Source organism: Protobothrops mucrosquamatus, unplaced genomic scaffold (assembly GCF_001527695.2).
Source record: "Protobothrops mucrosquamatus isolate PMUCROS unplaced genomic scaffold, P.Mucros_1.0 scaffold589, whole genome shotgun sequence".
Classification (NCBI taxonomy): Eukaryota; Metazoa; Chordata; class Lepidosauria; order Squamata; family Viperidae; genus Protobothrops; species Protobothrops mucrosquamatus.
The window spans coordinates 176,885-197,755 of record NW_015386888.1 but is presented as its reverse complement, the minus strand read 5'-3'; the positions used below and the strand labels follow the sequence as shown (position 1 = coordinate 197,755).

The 20,871-nt window shown below is 39.1% G+C and overlaps 1 protein-coding gene across 1 annotated transcript in view; it reads left to right on the top strand.

The window, feature by feature from the left end:
* The first annotated feature begins 1,062 nt into the window (after window positions 1-1,062).
* Window positions 1,063-20,871, top strand: part of SPATA16 (spermatogenesis associated 16) — a 168,546-nt gene continuing 148,737 nt past the window's right edge. The window contains exon 1 of the mRNA XM_015817427.1: window positions 1,063-1,656. Within this exon, the coding sequence (XP_015672913.1) occupies window positions 1,063-1,656 (594 nt within the window). The remainder of the gene's footprint in view (window positions 1,657-20,871) is intronic.

Here is a 20,871-nt window from a genome sequence, read left to right as displayed (position 1 = left end):
ATAAGTGGGTTTTGGGTTGCAGTTTGGGCACTCGGTCTCTAAAAGGTTCGCCATCACTGAACTAGACGAAGTTAGCTTGGACTCCCTTATTAGCTTTTGGAATGTAATTACTTTCATGAAGAATAGTCAAGAAGTCTACTTATGATGCTAAGGAGGAGAAAAATAGGGATAGTTCTTTTGACATCAGTTCTCAAGGATGCTTGCATAGAGCTCTTACTCTGACTTTTGCCTGGTAGAATGTAGAGTTAGTCTAAATGTCAGCTATACATGTCTTCATCATGTATTTCCTTAAATCAGGGGTCCCCAATCTTTGGTCCATGGACCGGCACTGGGCCACGGCATGCCAGAAACCAGGCTGTGCAAACAAGCAAAGCTGGCAGCACATGAAACCACACCCCCTCCGGTCCGCAGAAAAACCTCTCTCCAAAGAACCAGTCCCTGGTGCCCAAAAGGTTGGGGGCCGCTGTCTTAAATAAATTCCATTTCTGTCAAAAGGTCTATTTCGTGAATAATCAATCATTCATGGGCTTAAGATTAATTCATGGTCTCAGCAATGCTTACTATGCATGCACAAGCATTTTGCCAAGAAGAACCCAAATCAAGCAGCATATTCCATATAACAATTTAATTTAATAATTTATTAATGTATATGCTGCCCGACTGCAGCTATTTTGAGCCCATGCCTTTTTATTTTAGCATTAAACCAGCACTCTTCATACATCTCGCCCATCTGCTAACCTGTAGAACAGAAATTAATGGAATTCCAAAGAGCACATGTAATTTTGGCAGATCATGGATAGGGACAAAAGCAGAAATCAAAATATATTTTATGAAGCTTTGGAGATATGACACTTATTTGCTGAAATACAAAAGACAGCCTGATTCTGAAATCCAGGCAACTTTTTTTTTTGTTCTTTGTTATAGCTGAATGGCTGCCTTTGAAATCTGTGGGTAAATTGAACAATATGTTTCCTCTGCACTGTTTTGTTTGCCGAACTCCAAATGGTAAATCTCTGCGCTTCCTTTTCCCCACTCAGGATTTGTGTGTGTAGATTGTGAGTCATGGAGTCAGCAAACAGCACACACTTTGAGAACATCACGAAGGAAGCCTGTCGAAAAGAGTATGTCATCCAGCAGTTGAGAATAACAACCCAGCATCAGAATGATAGTCTAGAAGCTTTGCAAATGGTAAAACTCCCTCTGGGAGCAGAGATGGCAGAAAATGCAATGGAGAAACTAAAAACAGGAAGCAAGGAGAAGCAATCTAATGATTTAGAGAGGCTGGGCCTTAAACGTAAGATGGAGGGTGATGAGAAGCCAGTGATGAGAAAAGATCCACGCCTGCTGGATCAAGACAACTTGGTTGCAACCGTGTTGCTGTCCCATATCCCCCTGAAGAGTCTTCTAGAAGTAGAAATGAAGTTGATTTACACGGATGAAGAGAACGTTTCCTATGAGTTCCTAGAACCTCAGAGTCCCAGTGGCGCACAACCCAAGTCCTCAGATGTTGGAGGCACAGATAGCCAAGGAACAACAAACACGGGTCTTCAGCCCCAGATGGATAAGTGGCTTCAGGTATCCTTGAAGGATGCGAGCACTTGCTACAGACAGAAGAAGTATGCCATGGCAGCTGGGCAGTTCAGGACAGCTCTCGAGGTAGGTAGGAGACCTTAAGGCAGTGTTTCTCAACCTTGGCAACTTTACGATGTGTGGACTTCAACTCCCAGAATTCTTCAGCTAGCGTTGCAGTAGTTGAAGTCCACACATCGTAAAGTTGCCAAGGTTGAGAAACACTGCCTTAAGGGAAATAAGACTCAGGAAAGGGGGAGGGAAGGCCATACAATACAATCAAGGACAGAAATTTGGTTGCACTTGTGAGATTTTTACCAGAATCCTAATGTGAATAATTCTTCTTGTTCTGCACGTTATTCCCACCATATCACAGGGTCCAGAGTTTAACATGTTGCCCATCACTTCATCCGGTCTATAGCATCTTGCATGTCTGCATCTCAAGCATTGTGTTGGGTTTGATGTGTAATGATGTGACAGTGAAATCTCAGCCAATTTGTCACAGAGTCTGATGCCTCCCCTCCTCCAAGAGGCTTTGGACTGGTAATGGTAGAGTTCAGTACACAATTAAGCAACCCTAAACTTATAGACTTGCCCTCTTGGAACCCAAGAGATTGAGGGTCCTCTTGAATCTTGCCCCGTATCAATCCTTCTTTTCTTTTCTTTTCACATATACTTTCTCTATCTAAACCACCTATGGATATCTGTAGGAGGGAGGTGCAACCATATGCAAAACAGCAGATAAAACATTGTGATGCCTTCTGTGTGTGCAGGGATAGAACCCACACTGTGATGTTCTGCCTACTATCTACCCACTATCTGTTGATGCTCTTGTCCGTACAAACACACATACACATAAAGAGTGTTAAGAGTCCCTGGCTTGAAGTGAATGTCATCCAGACATATTCTCCAGCCAGCATGCTGGTTTGGCTTGTGTTTGGCTGCCATTCTCTCAGCATGCTGAACAGGGAATTTTGGGAGCTGAAGTCCACACATCTTAAAGTTGCCAAATTGAAAGCTCAGGATTAAATAATTACCAGAATTACTAGTTTACAGAGCCACTGAAGTTATTGGTAGTATAACTGGCTGAAGTTACACTACAGTAGATGGTGACTGGAAAGTATTCCATTGAATACCACAACTTAATAAGGATGGTCCTGATAGAACAGAAACCATCACAATAAATGTGTCCCTGATGTTTAAACCTTACTACTCTTATCATTTTTTCATATTCTTTGCTGTTCTTGACATACAGTGGTTTAAACACAACCAGGAAGGGTTGGGATGCATGTATCTTATACAGAAGATTATTTTTTTAAAAAAAAATTGCATTGTTGTACATAAAATAGTTTTTGCATATGGCTGTATGCACAAAAAATGAGTGCATGTGAGTGCAAAGTTAGTCTGCAACAATTAATTACAAGTTTAATTTTGCGCTTTGAGCCAGACCAGCCAAAAATATCAAAACATTTCACTGTCTTACTAAAGGTTTCTAAATCACCCTACCCTCATGCTTCATTAATGGGTGAACCACACTTAGAAATTCACTGATAGCCAATGCAACTTTTTTCATCTCTTTCATAGAATAGAATATAGAATAACAGAGTTGGAAAGGACCTTGGACCTTAGTCCAACCCCTAATCATCCTTGTTGCTCTTTTCTGCACTCTTTCCACATATTTTTAAACATATTTTTTTTATATTGTGGTAACCAAAATTGAATGCAATATTACTAGTCTGTTCTTGGCATATTGTCCAAATCATGTTCATTTCTGAATTGTATTTTACACTTGCCAAGGAACCCGGAGCTTCCAATGGGGAAGGGAGAAATGGTGAGCTTTGCTTAAAAACTGGATAAGTGACACTGATCATATATGCATTAACTGGAAGCTGGAGCTATTGGTATTTACAGGAAAGCCATTGTAATGTTTGGTCCTGATTTCTCCAAAGCTCCCAATTTGATTTAATTATCCTGGAAATCCCTTCTATCATAACAACATAACCCCTACTGTGCCAAGGCTTGTAATAATCACATAATGGCCCAGGGTTTAGGCTTAATCAGATTTTAGTTTCCCTGTCCTATTTCTATAACGTTGCTATAAAAACTGACAGAATCACACACAAACAAAACAATTGTTGTTTAAACAGCTTTATCAATTCTCTTCCCGCTCGTCTCTACACTCTATCATCTCAAATATATAAACACAGAAAGATACATTTACGCATAATGAAAAACATCAGAAATTAGATTACCAGTGCTCGGAACAAGGTATGATAAACTGTTTGCTCATGTGGTAGATTCAATGAAAGCATGGGGCTCTTTCCTCACTGCAGATGGGCTGATTAAAGTTACTGTGCTACAAAGCTGAGCAACTCACAATGCTTTCCATTCAGGTGGTCCTCGACTTATGACCACAATTGAGCCCAAACTTTCTGTGGCTGACCAAAACAGTTGTTAAGTGAATTTTCCTCTGTTTTATGACCTTTCTTTGCCACAGTTGTTAAATGAATCTGGTTTCCCCATTGACTTTGTCAAGAAGGTCGCAAAAGGTGATCACATGACCCCTGGCCACTTCTACCGTCATAAATATGAGCCAGTTGCCAAGCGTCTGAATTTTGATCATGTAACCGTGGGGATGTTGCAACAGTTGTAATATTAAAACCGTTCACATAAGTTATTTTTTTCATTGTCATTGTGACTTCGAGCAGTCACTAAACAAATGGTTGTAAGTCAAGGATCACCTGTTTATGGAGTATACATCTTCTATGCCCTAAGAATACCTATAATATGGAACCAAAGGGAAATTCAGATCAAGCTGAAGCAACTGGCTTCCTTGGGCCAAAGCCCATCATCTGAGCAGATTCAAATAAAGTTCAATAATCTCTGCCCCACATAAACAAAACTTTTCTTCTAGTGTGAAAAAAATGTTGCTTTATATTCTGTGTGCTACAGTATGATATGGGATGCAAGCAATTCACTTCTAAGGCTTAGCCTCCTTTTAAAAAAAAACATTTCCCAATTAATCCACAGGGAAGCAACATTTTAAAAACCCTTGTGACTTCCTCTTTTCCCCCTAGTATTCTTGAAAGTACTGTATATCCAGGCTGTTGGGAACATGACATTTTCAGCTGCATGACCTGATTTTTCTCAGCTCTGCAGCTCCCAAAGTGGTATCATAAATGTTAAGTAGGTGGTTCAGCAGACCACAAGGTAGATAAGACCACTTTTCATAGTCATCCTCCTCCATTTTCCTCTTTAAAATGTTTCAGGCAACTGGAGGCTAAAACATACAAGGAACGATTGCTGGAACTGGGTATGTCTAGTTTAATGAAGAGAAGGACTAGGGGTGACATCATAGCAGTCTTCCAATATCTCAGGGGCTGCCACAAAGAAGAGGGAGTCAAGCTATTCTCCAAAGCACCTGAAGGCAGGATAAGAAGCAATGGATGGAAACTAATCAAAGAGAGAACCAACCTAGAACTAAGGATAAATTTCCTGACAGTGAGAACAATTAATCAGTGGAACAACCTGCCTCCAGAAGTTGTGAATACTCCAACACTGGAAGTTTTTAAGAAGAGACTGGACAACTATTTGTCTGAAAAGGTATAGGGTTTCCTGCCTGAGCAGGTGTTGGACTAGAAGACCTCCAAAGTTCCTTCCAACTCTGTTATCCTATCCTATCCTATCCTATCCTATCCTGTCCTGTCCTGTCCTGTCCTGTCCTGTCCTGTCCTGTTCTGTTCTGTTCTGTTCTGTTTTTATTCTACTCTACTCTACTTACTCTGTTCTGTTCTGTTCTGTTCTGTTCTTATTCTATTCTACTCTACTCTGTTCTGTTCTGTTCTGTTCTGTTCTGTTCTTACTCTACTCTACTCTACTCTACTCTACTCTACTCTACTCTACTCTACTCTACTCTATTCTATTCTATTCTATTCTATTCTATTCTATTCTATTCTTTGGACTGTTGCCTTATATCATCCTGAAGTTACAGAAGATGAATCCTCATTTAAGGGAAGAAGAAACTCATTTTTTTCTCCAATCCCAACTAAAAATGTAAATCACAGAATGAATGCAATGATTGTGTTTTGAGAGCCAAAGAAATGGAGCTGTTAGCAAACCCTACAGTTTGTGAATTCATGCAATGAACATGAATTTGGGCAAACTCTGGGAGGCAGTGGAGAGACAGGGAAGGTTGGTGTGCCATGGTCCTTGGGGTCACAAAGAGTCAGACATGACTTAGCAACTGAACAACAACAACAAAACTGTTTGTGAATCATCTTAAAATGGCTTTCCCTAACAGGATATCCTCCTGAAGTGTTTGATACTTGAAACTGACAAATTTCTTAGCTTGTGTGATCACTCCTTTACTACTACTTCATTTGTATTGGAAGCATCTACCAAGGCACTTTTGGATTGAAAGGATTAGTCAGTGACATCACCATTGCCCAGGTGGTGCCCAAGAGGGCTCCTTTCATGTCCCTGGTATTTTCTCAGTGAAGTGGTACCTATTTATCTATTTGCATTTGCATGCTTTCAAAGTACTAGGTTGGCAGGAGCTGGGGAAAATGGACAGGAGCTCATTCCACCATACAGCTCACTCTAGGGTTTCTAACTTCCAAGCTGTCAATCTCTCAATGGTCTTCTAACTCAGCATCCTAATCACGTGAGCCACCACAGTCCCACTCCCATAATTTATAGAAAAGGAGAGGAAAATCATGTATGGTAATTTCATTGTCCTCTATTGCTGAATTCTTGGGGAACCGCCAGTATATCTGCATTTTCTAGAAACTCCTGCTCTTCCCCTTCCTCCCCCACATCTTTCTGTTGCTCTTCCTTGATTTTCTATTCCTAACCCAGGAGACCTCATTGCGGGAAAGCATGTTCTCAAACCATCCCCACCCACAAAACCTGGATTTGTGGTGTTTCTTGCCAATCACTGTCATTATTCCAGGTATTCCCTTGCTCAGAAGTGTTTCAGAACTGTTTTCAATCCTTCTTCATGAGGCAGGATTCCCCAGAGGATCCAAAACGGTCTATTTGGTGTGTGCATGTTTATTAACCACAGTCATTGTTTGGAGACCAAACTTGTAATTAGTTTCTTTGATTTATCCCCAGAGGGAATATTTTCTCAACACCTGCCCCTCCCCAAGAAATGTCTCTGAAGTAAGAGGCTGTATCAGCCCACCTGCACAACTCACGTGACACCGAAATGCTTAATCTTTTTTTTCTCTGTACTCAAATATGGATTATCTTTTAATTCTCTTTTTTTTCCCTAAGAAGTGGAATGGTTAGGGAGTTTTCTGATAAATTTCACTTTAGCTTCTGGTAGGAATAAATTAGCAACATGTACAAAATTAGTGTCCAATATTTTTAGCTGTGGCAAAACTAGTATTATAAAACCTCCATATATATATCATAGTTAAGTGATCAAATTCACTGCCATCAGGTATGATTTGGAGGATGCAGTTATTGGTGGGGTTTCCTGTCCTGATGACTATGTATTACTTTCCAAATCACAGGCTGCATACTTTACATGGTACTTTTAATATGTGAAGTAGTAATTCCACTCTAATTCAAGCTCTAAGACATCTGATTCTGTCCTATTCACTTTAAAGACGATTTAGAAAATGTAGAACAGGTTTAGAGAAGGACAGCCAGAACAAATGGAGGACTAGCAAACTGAGAAGTCTGTAAGAGATTACAGTAGGACTTTTCTGAACTGTTACCACAATATAAAGGGCCCAAAAGAGCAGTTCAACTGGGTTATATCTCAGGTTCTTCTATTCAGGTGGAGTTTGGATAGATATTACAGAGGGTTGCTGGGCTAGTTGGCCTTAAACATTACTTGCTACTCTATCAACCTTCTGACTTTCGTATATGTACTATATTTCTTATTTTGACTGATTTTAAGCTGCTGCACTTGTACAGTTCTAAGCGACGTGCAGCAATATCTTCAAACACTGTCACAAAAACTAAATGAATAGAAGTCTATCTCTAACATGCTATATAGCAATAGCATGGTAAAACAGCTACGTATCCTATCCATCATCACATTTTATATTATACTAACAGCATTCTGCACATCACTCGTGCTATTATCTCATTTGCTCATTGGAACAACCATGGCTTTCTAAATGTCAGGATAAAGGCACCAATCTTGTATCTGGTTGCAGCTGTCCCATGGAAAGGGAACACCTGCAGAAAATGCTCACTTCTCAGTTTCCGCCCACCATAGGTCATGAGTATTTTGGGTGTAGATTTATACAATTGATCTTATGGTCAAAGTAACCTAAAAAAACACAATATAAACAACCATTAAAACATACAATTTTTTTAAAAAGAGCAGTCCAGAATAAAAAAAAATAACACAAAACAATATCTATGTCATGTTTCCGAAAATCAGAACTCTGAGGCAAGAGGTTTCCTCAAAGAACATGTTTATTGGTTACAAAATATCGGCACCATCAAAAGTGAAACCAAGTCTAAAATTTCCTCCAAAGAGTTACACTATTGCAAAGTCAAACTTCCCACCCCAGGGCTATGTAATCAGCTACGTTCCCAATAAAATAATTTTGTGGGCTTTCTCACAAAACGTCTTACCCTCTAAGTTAACTGATAGAATGACCTTGATTCTCATGGGACCCAGCATTGTTTAGACTAGCAAAAATGCTCCCACATCCCCTCCCTTTTTTGTGGCAACCTAGAATGAGCAAGATGGCCTAAGCCAAGTTCATGGTACAGTTGACAATCAAACCCCAGGGCTTCATCAACTTCCTGACTCCCATGCCTGAGTAAGCAACCAGGTCTTCATCATTTTCTTGAAGGGTTCATTCTGTCTCAGGTGGTTAGGTGTGCCAGAGGGTAGGCACCAAAACCAAAACCAAAAAAGTGCATTTCCTGGTTTCTACCAGTTGGCATTCTTTAATTGACAATTGACCCAACACATGCTTTTCCTGCCAGACCTAATACAGATAGTCCTTGATTTACAACCACAATTGGGATAAGAATTTCCATTGCTAAGCAAAAGTGAGCCATGCCTGATTTTACTATGTTTTTTTGCTATGATTGGCAAACCTGACTGAAAGGGGTCCAGATAATCTGCTTCCTCCAGGTTCTCTGCCACTGCAGCCAATCACAGTGTAGGTTGTAAGGAAAGGCTGAAGACAGAATTCAGTACCAGAGCATTCTAAAATTACTAGGAAGTGGTCCATCTGTGGCAAGAGAGTGATGTTAATTTACCCTAGTTCAGATCATGTCAGCACTGGTCCAACAGGAAGGCCTGATCCAAGGCCCTCAGTGATGTGGGTCAGATCGATGGCTTCTTTGAGGGCTATGAACTCCTAAGCTACAGGATCTCACACCATCACCTGGAGGGCAACACCTTTGGAAGCTATCACAGATAACCATAGCTATTCTGCTGTTCCTTCCTTGAGGTCTTGATTGATACCAAACCTGTATCCCAGCCAGACACATTTGCAAGAGGACCCCTCTCTTCACGCCCAGCTAGTTCTTGGTAATACATATCCGTCCAGAGTTTAATGATGTCCTCAACTGAACTGCTCTCCAGATTACTGGGAAATTCTTCAAGATCCTGAGGAACCCAAATGAATCAATCAAACAGAAAGCCCCTCTGAGGGAGATGAGGGAGTTAAGAAATAGAAAATATGAAAAAATAAACCAAAATAAATAAAAGCATCTGAAGTAGTTAGTTAAATTGGCCCTAACTCTGGTGTGATACAGAATTTTAGACTAAAGAGACTTTTGTCCTGAATCAGCAGGTTTCTTATGTTTTCAAATGAGAAGTGAAGAAATGGATCCTTTGCCCTTGTTGTTTACCCCAGTTGTATGTCCAAAGCCAGTTAATGGATTCTGCCCCATTGAAATAAATAGACCTTATGTTCACTTACTCATATGAGTGGGAATTGTTAGCAAGATGTCTGGGGCAAGAGATCTCTTGACAGCCAATTAATTATATTGTTAAAGATGGCATACAAATTCTAGAAAGGTTTCCTCCTTCCATAAATCTCTTCCAGAATTAAATTTTACACTCTGTTGTCCTGAAAATAATCTCCTCCAGGTCATTAAACAAACAAATGAAGTACGTTAATGGCTGGTGTGTTATTTTAAAGCCTAAAAAGAGCTCCAGCTGTATCACCATGCATACCATATCAAGTGCAGCATTTGTCTCTTGGATGCAAAATGAAGACCTCAAATAAAGTGTGATTAATTCACCAGAGGGCTATAGAGATCTCTCTGCATGAGATGGATTAATTCCATAACCCACAGATGGTCATTGTGGGCTGTGCCGAGGTGATGATGAAATAAACATAAGTGTCAGTCTATTTATTTATTTAAAAATAATATTTTTTTACTTTAACTCTTTAAGAATACTCTGATATGCAACGCATAAAATTGCATAGTATTGGCAGTTCACTCCCTTCTATACATGACATAGCATATATAAGCATTGCTTGAGCAGAGTCCGCAGGATTGTGTGGGACGCTACGCATCCTCTTCACAACCTTGTTACCTTCTGGGAGGAGGCTCCGTGGTATCCGAAGCAGAACATCCAGATTCAGTCATAGTTTTGTTCCATACAGTATTTTTGTGAACTCTCAAGCTTCTTCTTTCCGCTATGTGTTCAAGATGGAGTGATTAATATTTATATGTATTTATATGTAAGGGTGTGATTATATATCTGTGTGTGTGTGTGTGTGTGTTGTATATAGCATGTTTATATGTTTATTATGTATGTGTACACTTTTGAGAGCAGGCAACATAATTTCATTTCTAATGTGTACCAGTGTGCCCACAGTAAAAAAAAATAACAATAAAGGTTATCTAATCTAATCATATATCCAATCCAGAGCTCTACATACTGTATATTCCAATATCCCTAGGAAAGATGCATATGACCTTCCCTATGTGTCTGCACAAAAAATATTGGAAATAAATCAAGGTTGCTAGATCAAGCCTTAGAGACTAGTTCAGTTTCTCAATCTCAGCAACTTTAAGATGTATGAATTTCAATTTCCAGAACCCTCCACTAGGCATGTATTCTCCTGTGCTGATTGGGGAATTCTTGAAATTGAAGCCTATACATCTTAAAGATGTCGACATTGAGAATCACTGAACTAGATGGAGATTTTTTTTCAAATCTTTTGAATCAATTGGAAAACATACATTGCAAAGACCTGCAGACAATAAGAATTGGTAATTAAGCTTCATCAAACAACATATTCATTCAGGATGGTTCATCATCAGAGAAAAAACTAGCAGATACAACATTTTAAAGATGTTTACGGTTAACTTTGGTTACTTTTTTTAAAAAAAATAGTGTTTTTAATACCTTATTTTGTCTTATTGTAACCCCTTTGGAGAATGGATGGTTCTCCAAATTCTGTGGTTCTAGATTAATTAATTGAGATTGTTTGAACATAGTCAATGGTGCAAAATTACTCCACTAAAATCTAAAATCAACACTAGATATTATTTATTTAATCAAATCTCTGTATCTACACATTTCACAAGCAACTCTGGCAGCATTCAACAATCAGATAAAAACAACAATTACAATACAATCATTATAAAAATATAAAACCAATGTTATTTTAAAAATGGAAATGTGTTAAAAAATTAAGATATAAGCCACAAATAAATCAGGTTGCTGCCAACTGTCATAAAAAGTAACTTTCATATTGACTTTTATCAACCACAAAAAGTTTTAAAGGCAAAGAAAGTTCATTGCCCAAAAAGAATGACGAGAGGAAAAAATACCAATTATTTTCCATATTCAAACATACAAAGACAAGGAAAGCAAGCTAGTGAATACTGGGCGACAATCATTGTGCATTGTGTTATTCGTAATATACAATGATTGCTTCGCAGTTTTTGCCAGCTTAGTTTGTACTTTCTTGCTATTGTGAATGAGATTTGAAGAATTAATGGCTGCTAAAATCTTAACCCTCAATATGACAGAATATTATTTTGTCAATCAAGACAAAGAAGCTTCTATGCTTTCAATGGGAGCAATGTCCTTTGAACTCTGGGGTTGCATAGGATTGGAATCTATAGGTGAGAAGAGAATATGTCATAGAGAGCAATGGATGGGGTTTCAATGCTTTTTTCATCTCAGTGTAATTCACTGATATTATTTCTGATTGCAGTGACTCTGGAATCTATGATTTTAAATTCACATCAAGTGTTCCATCTGATGCTTTAAAATGTACTAGAATTACTTGATTTTTCACTGCTGGTATGAGTGCCCTAAAATACTTGGAAATTGGACTTGGTATTTCTTTGAAAAGAAATAGAAATATCATTAGAATCCCAGCTGTTTTTATGCACAGGTAGTCCTATGACCAAATTTAGCCCAAAATTTCCATTGCTAGACAGTTGTTAAGTAAGTTTTGCTCCATTTTACAAACTTTCTTACCATATTTGTTAAATGAATCACTGCAGTTGTTTAGTAACATGGTTGTTAAGTGAATCTTGCTTCCCCATTGACTTTGCTTGTCAGAAGGTCGCAAAAGGTGATCATCTGACTCCAGGACACCGCAACCATCATAAATATGAGCCAGTTGCCCGGCATTCAAATTGTGATCACTTGACCATGAGGAAGCTGCAATGGTCATAAGTGTAAAATACGGTCATAAGTCACTTTTTTCAGTCACTTAATGAACTGTTGTCAGTTGAGGATGATCTGTACTACCAAATAGGCATGTCACATATGTGAATTCCATATTACCATGAACTCATTCAAAACCAGAACACGGGTGTAGAACACGGGTGTCAAACTCGATCGTGTCACGTGAGTTATTGTGACGTCTCATGATGTTTTTTGCCTTTGCGGAGCTGGAGTGGGCCGCCAGTTTGATATCCCGGCATAGAAAGACTTCTTCTTCTCTTCTTCATCCCATCCTTCAGCAGGAAGATGACAAAATTGGACAAACATGATTTTCCATCAACAGAAGTCGGGCTCTTAAGTTTGAACAGTTACGTCCTTCCCACTGTCCTTCAAACATTTTCTGTTAGCATTTTTACCTGTTGTACCAACTCAATTTAAGATCCAGTTTTTTGTATTATAAAAATGGTAGTGTTTCTTTCCACTTCTCTTTCTGCTTGACAAAGAACTGGGGGTGGAGAGGAAGATCATCTCCCTTTTCGTTTTGTGATTATTTTAGAAATGTACAGGAAGGATGATAATTTTGTCAAAACTAGAGTGGGAAATCTGACAGGGAAACTTACATTTTGTTGTTAGAATCCACCTATTTTCTCGCATTCCTGCAAGCCTTGTAACCCTTCGCCCATAAAAGCTATTGCAAAGCCTACCGACGTTTAAAAGAGAAAGAAAAGAGAAATTATTCTTTCGCATTGTTGGGTTATCATGGCATTATAGGTGGCAGTGCCAGGGAACTGATTTTCACACATACCCCACTTCCTTCGCTGCTTTATACTTTCTTCTACTGCAGCAGATTTATTTTTAAAAATAATTATAATGATCTATTCCGCCACCCACACAGCTAATAGCAAAAATGCCAAAAAGATGGATGGATTCGAAATTCAGCTCTGTGCCAGCCTCTACAATTTAGGAAGCAGATTATTTGGTTATTTGGTTAGGACACCCAAAGTTCTTTTCTGCCTGTTGTCCTGACATGGACCACTGGATATGTCTCTGGCTCTGAAACTGGTAATTTTGACTGTTTTTTTCCTCCCTCCCTTTGTAGCCGGGGGTGTGTTTTCTTGAAAGAACACTTATGCATCTTTGCAACACATGTTCAAAGGCACAGAAATTCTCCAATAAAGAGGGGAAAGAACAGACCCAAACAGATTGAGTAATTTATAATTATGCTTAATTGGTTCCTCTGTACATTTGGTTATTTTATCCACAGTTGAAACTCTAAAATGTGTCTCTGCTGCTCTAAAAAAACCCATGAAATTAATAATCACACATTTTCTCATAATGTGTCATTTACATTTCACACAAACACTACAGCAATCAACATTGGACTGTCTGATGTCCAATCAAGACCCCCAAAAAAATTGTTATGGAGATCAAACGCCTACAATTTTTTTATATTGTACAGTCATTGCGGAATTGCAGTTTTCTCTTGGAAGAGAGTGTCTTAATATCATGACCTAACTAAATTTCATTTAGTGCATCTATTGGGGTAAAATCATGTTAATAAACAGTGTTTCTCAAAAGTAAATTGTACCTTGTACTTCAGGATAGTCTCCATAACAGTTTCTAGAAGAATATTACCATATCCATAAATATAATTGTCGTATTCGATGAAACAGCAAGAAGCACTGTATACTTTCTGTTGCAGCTGTACACTGAATTGCATTATCAGTTCAAAAGATTTGCAAAACACTGTTTGTGCTTGCAGTATGCACTGGACAACAAACAATCCCACCAAAACTCATCCTAATATGTTGCCTCAACTCACTCTTTATAGCTAAATTATGCTTCAAAGTATGCCATGCAGTGCCAGAAAACTGAACAAACTAACTTGAGAATCAATTAGCCAAGAATGAATGCATAGTCATCATCACTCTAGTAAGTGCTGCTAAGGCTAATGTGTGGTCAGGCTAATGTGCAGCCAAACATAAGGGCAGAAGGACCATCAGAGCTGAAATAAGGCATGTTCTAAGCCATAAGTCATGATCTAAAAACAACAGAAAGCATAGCAGGCCTTAGGTAAACTTGGATATTAATCAAGACTCAGAAGTAAAAGAGGATGACTGCAATGCAGTCTATGTTGGAGTGCCCTTAAGGACTACCCAAGAACTGAACTCAGTGCAAAATGCAACAAGACTGCACGTTAACTGGGGCAATCCAATTTGACATCTAACAATATTTCAGAAGTTGCATTGGTTACCAGTCCTACATGGTTCTGATTTTGGCTATCTCCAAGCTGCCTGTCTTAATAAGCAGTTAAGAATTAAGGCCAATCAATGACGTAAATTTAGCCCAAAAATGATGATTCTTCCATTGCTTAACTGACAATACAGTAACACTCACAAGTGCTGAAGATGAAATAAAGTATTAAAATAGTTTTTTTAAAAAAAGAAAAGAAAATACAGTTTTCTTCTAAGCCATCTCCAGGCCATCTCTTCTTCCAAACTATCTCCATTACAATGGAGAAATGTCTATAGAGATTCTCAGTCATCCAGATCATGGTTGCCCCAGACAGTCATTTTCAAAAGGCAATTGGATTTTGTTTTTCATTGAAGACATTTCGCTTCTCATCCAAGAAGCTTCTATAGTTCTGACTGAATGGTGGAGGATGGAAGGATTTATATTCTTTGCAGTCATCTGGTCATTGGCACTCTTTCTGAGAGTTGTTGAGGCCACCTGAGGGTTTATCTGTGCCCTCAGGGTCAAATGGATAGTGCAAATGGATGTGGAACCTTTTTGGAACTGCTGAAAGGACTGTGTTGTAAAGAGGACATGGGTAGTATCATATCCCTCCCCCTCTGTTGAGAGAGGGCTGTTCAGTCTTAATGTACATGGCCTCTTTGATGACAGAGAGGGCGAGAAATGTAGATTTCCAAGACTGTATTAATGTAACCTCACCATAAAGTAGAATTAGGTAGTCTGAACATGCTTCCTGTCTGGACCACCTCACAAAGCTGACACCAGTCTTGCAAGTCTGAAAGCATATTTGTCCCCTTTCACCTTTACTGCCCAAGAAATTAAGGATGGTCCACCTGAGACATTTAGCATGCCTACATTTGTGAAATAAGCTACCTCTGGCCAAGCCTTGTTTGGGCTATTGTTCTCTTCTCTCTCCCAAGACTATTGCCACGTGCTATTACACACTGCTTGTCACACTAGGCAGTGCTGAGCAGTTTCTGAGTGCTTTTAGGTATGGCTCACCACATAGGTCAGTGGTCTTCCGATCCTAACATGCAATGTTGTATGCTTTCCCTGCTTGTTTTCAAACATCGATCTTGATCCTGCTTCCGAATCTATGCCATTTCTTCAATCCGTATTCTTGTGCTTTCTACAATTTCCAGTTTTTGTGAATGGGGGATGGGAGGGTTGAAGAGTTGCATCCAAAATACCATATTGCTACTACTGCTTTGTTGTTGTTGTTTGTTTGTTGTTCATCTTCTTTGGGTCACCATTTGCTGCTGATCATACGCCAAGCAATCCCTGTTACCAACTTTAGTGTAAAACCTATGACTTTTGCATCATCACAAGAATGATGCCATTACATATTTACAGTTTTATAAGCAATTACATATTTATGATGTCTGGTTTAACTATCATGATACGGTTGTTGTCATTATTTCCCATCCTATAAAGTTCTAAAACATAAAGTTGTTCTAATGATCTTTAAAAATTGCTTAGCGGGGTCAAATTATTCCAGGTTTACATACTTTAGGTTATTAAAGAATTGAAGAATAGATTTTTTTTCTCCTGGGAAAATGAAAATTAAAGCCACTGCCAAAGTGGTAAGCTCAAATTCTACCAGCATGAGTATTGGCCACTAAGGGAAGTTATAGAAATAATAGCAAATGAATTCAGTTCTCATAGCTGCCTACAGAGATTTTTTCCTATTTTTTTGTAAATTAACTGCCCTTTGCAAACCAAAGGAGAAGACCAAAGCCAGGAAGTTCATGGACTGGCTGGAAAATTTTTCTGTCTGCAGAGAGGACAGAAATTCTCTTCCAGTAAAGAGAATGGAGAATTGTTATTAAAGCATTTTACTCCCATTTAGCTGATTCACATGGAAACATGCTGTAAGGACAAGGTAACAGCTGTTAGCAGAGACATTTGTTATTTCACAGTGTCAAAGGATGAACAATGGCAGGTGTAGGGGGAAGAGAGAAGCAGTTGAGAAAGAGAATGAAAGGTGTGGGAGGACATGCAGAGGTTTTGAGCTCTATTAAGGCTGGGGGCTTTCTCTGTTGTTTGATTGTTTGCTCATAATGCATTTGAGATTGCTAGCTTTCTGCTGCTAAGTGGTGACAACAGCTTTTTGGAACAAAGTTCCCCATATAAGTGGCAGAGAAGGAGCAGAATGATCTGTCATTAGTTTGATATTCTGAAACAGCATAAAACAGTGAGGCAATCCATGGTGTGGAAGTCATTCCAGGATGGATGTGGAAGGCAGTTATTGTTTCTCAGGGAAATTGCTTCTGTGTCCTGGCATTGATTCAGTGTTTAGTTGCATGTGGGGAATGGTATCTGTTAGGGCTATGCAGATAGTGGGACAAGTTGTTCCACAAGCAAAGGGACCCTCTTCATCTTGTAGGAGAAACATCTCCCTAAAGTTTTTCAATGATGGAGATCAGAGCATACGTTCACTAAGCACAATGTTTATTATGGTATCAGAGGTGGCCAAACCAAAATCCTCAAAGACAAGGAGGCAACTCCATAATATAGAGTTGTGCAAATTAGAACATACATACAGACATAATAGCAAAACTGTTTATTGTAACATAATAGATATCAGTAAGATCAGAATGGTGAAATAATGAGAGTAGCAATTCAAAGGCAACAGCTCTCAAGTTAAACAAAGGCTGAGCTTTTTGGATAAAGTTGCTGTTGATGTGTTACTTTCTCTGTTACCTCCCAATAACCAAGATCTTGTTTCCCAGTGAGGTTCTTGTCTCTTATTAATATGAGGGCAATTCAGAAATAAACCTCTGTTTGAGCATGTGTAAGAAATAGGCGGGAATAGCAATGCCCATCCTATGGCGCCATGCACAGTAGTTCAGTAGGCAGTGAGGAGTGGAAGGAGAAAGTTGTGTTGCAGTTGACTCGTCCACTAGATCAATTGAAAATGAACCCTGCCATAGAAAATCCCGCCAAATGTGAAGATGCCAAAGGAGTACTGCTAGTGAAGTTCATGGAGCATGGTTCGACAATCAGTTCATGTTATGAAAACTCAGACGAACCATCCATAACAAGCATTGGGGCATACTGGTGTTGGTTCACGATAATGCTTGCCCGTACACCGCTAGACATACCCAAGAACTTTTGAAGCAGTTCCATTGGAATGTTTTTGATCACCACCACCCCCAGACTAGATTTGGTGCTGAGCAACTACTACTAAGAATTTCAAACCTTGTAAGACGTTATGACAAGTGCCTCAATTTGAATGGCAATTATGTCAAAAAGTAATGTAATGTTCTAGTTTTCTACTGTGTATAATAAAAGTTCTGTATTTGCGAGTGTCTGTCATTGATAACTAAATGGCGGTTTATTTCTGAATTGACCTTGTATTATTGTGCCTTAAATGTTTCTTGGTTGAGCTGACAATTGACGTTCTCTGAGAAAGTAGATTGAGAACATGGATTAAAGAAGGTGGTTGCTTTAGCTGCCTCAACTAACATAATCTTTCTCCTTCCATCTGTGGCACACTTCTGATGCTCAAAGATTTGGCCTGGACACATTGAGGCCTTGTATATATGTATGGTACTTTTGTCAGGATGAAAGGGGCAGGAATGTCTTATTTGTTTGGGCATACTTCTCCAGAGGATACTAGGTGGTTTACCAAGATGGTGTATCTTTGAGTAGTTGCTTTGTGCCAGGTACTTTGTTTTGCTCAATCAAAGCACTTTTTAAGAGGTAGTAATCATCATGAACAGTCAAATCATGGCTTGTTTACTCCACTGGGTTTGTGAAAAGAATTTTCTTGGGTCCCTTTCTCCAAGCCAAGAGAATGCAGGCAAATAAGACATGAGGCAGGCTGGTGTGGAAAGGAGGTGGATCCATTTATTTCCCAATAACAAAGAGGTTTGCTCTTGGGGGCTACAGAGAAAATGGGATTCAGAAACTTTGTTTTATAGAGCAAATGGTCCTTGGGGGGCTTGGGGGACGGGTGTGTGTGTACATGTTGGTTCTAGTGCATGACTCTATCAAAAGATCAATCTTAATTGTCCTTCTTAGTGTAGGCTTGTCTTTTGTGATGTAGATGATGTCTGGGTCGCCTGTTTATGAGCATGGGAAACTGTGACTGAACAGGTTCTTTGTCTGGTTAATTACTGTTGCCCAAGTACTCGGTTTTTTGGTAGTTGGTTTTGATATTGCCAAGTGATAGCTTAGGGGAGGGGCAGTTCAACAATCTATTGTTACAATACATCTCCCATAGTTTACAGTCTCAGTGAATCGTGGATTTGTATTAATGGTTAAGGAACAGCTGAGACAGTGAGAGAAATAAAATTAATTTGGAATAAAGAATCTCCTATGCTTATTATTGATTATTAAAATAAAATACATTCCACAATTCCACTGAACTTTAATACTGCTGCTTGCTGTTGATCACCACAGGACACTGCTTCCTCCTGCTTGGGTTACTCCCATTTGAATGGAGCGTGCATAAGTTGCAGAAGTGGTTTGTTTTGATCTGGGTTTTAGCTAATGTCTGATCAGCTAATACCTTCCTGTTTAATAGTTGACTTAAGTGTTGGTTCTTACAGAAAGCTACCGACTCATAGACCCGCAATGACCTGGTACTTTTAAGAGTGAAAATCATCCCCATTCCATCCTTATTCCATTTTAAATGTGACAGTAGCAGTGAATAACTGACTTCTCAGAAACTTTACTTTCGTTGTCACGCATAGCTAGCTGCAGTAATGGGCAAGAGCACAGAAATTCAGTCTCAGATCCGCTAAAGAGAGGGATAATGCATCATCGGCATATAGGAGAACAGAAATAGGTTCTCCGAACAGAAATAGCTTAGTGGGGTGGGTGGGAAGGGTGAAATGTGGATTTTGTCAGAACTTGAACCAGCAAATTAAATTAAAAGATCAGAACAGAAAAGAAAAGAACAAAAAGAGTAACCAATATGTAGCCAATATGAACTCTTGTATGTCAAGGATTACCTGTATACATTATGGCCGTTTTCATATAATTTCATAATCAGCAGCAAAAGACATTAGCTGATAACAGACACAATCAGTTTCACCCAGAGCCTGATTCTAGGGATTACATGAAAAACTATCTTTACGTCAATAAAAGCAACTTAGATCCTGCACAGGTGATTGATGTATTTTCATCTTACTCAATTGCCAGGATGTTATCATGTACCATCCAATCCGTGAGTTTTCCACGGAAGTGCCTACTTACAGGTTGTTAATGATGCTCTGCAGTATGAGGCAGAAAGTAGTTGGATCTTCCCTAGCTCTTTAGAGTATATTGGAATAATTATGAATGAATCTTCAGGGATCTTGAAACAAGAGTCAATATAAGTGAGCAAAGTCCAAACTATGCTTTTAGCATTTGTGCTGCAATCAAAACACATCTGGCAGCCCTGCCATTGATTTTTTTTTTTTATTGAAAATTTTTAAAATTTTTACAATATAACTCCCCACCTCCCCCATACCCCACCCTTCCCCACCCCCCTCCCTTCCCCCCGACTTCCCAGAGCTACACACAGGGTTTACAATACAATAATTATATTCTGCCATTGTTGTGTTGTGCGATAAGCTTAGCAGCCTCAAAAGGAGATCCCAGAGGCAAGTTTGCTGTGCCATTGTAACAGTAACTGTAATAAAGTTGGAAGGGATCTTGGAACACTGCTATCATGTCATCTCTAGTCCTCCTTTTCATTAAACTAGACATATCCAATACCTGCAACCATTCTTCATATGTTTTAGCCTCCAGTCCCCCAGTCATCTTTGATCTTTGTAGAGTCTCAACATCTTTTTTATATCATGCCAACCAAAACTGGATGCAATATTCCAAGTGTGATCTTACCAACCTCCTACTCTCACAGGAAACCTATAGTACTTCTGATAGATAGCTGTTCATGGTCTTCTTAAAAGCCTCCAGTGTCAGGGCACCCACACTTTCCAAAGGCAATCTGTTCCATTGTTCTCACTGTTAGTAATTTTCTCCTTAATTCTAGGTTGCTTCTCTCCTTGGTTAGTTTCCATCCATTGCTCCTTGTCTTGCCTTCAGGTACTTTGGTAAATAAGATGCCCCCTCTTCTTTGTGGCAGCCCTTCAAGTATTGGAAGACTTCTGTCATGTCACCCCCTGGTCCTTCTTTTCACTAGATAAGGTATATCCAGTTCCATTGGGCCAATGATCCAATGAAATCACAATTCTGGATGCACTGCTAAGCCAGATACCCAAACATTGCGCCATACCTTAGGTATGATCAGACAATAACATTCAAAACAGCATTGAAAAGAAAGAAACAACATAGTACTAAAACGTTGGGGAGGTATTTTCTTGTGTTATCGAAGCAAATGTCTGTTAGGTATCTCTCTGGATTTCTGTCTTTTCCAGTGGACAATATAGATTTTTGGCTTCTCAAGTTCCTCCCAAATGTTGTGAACT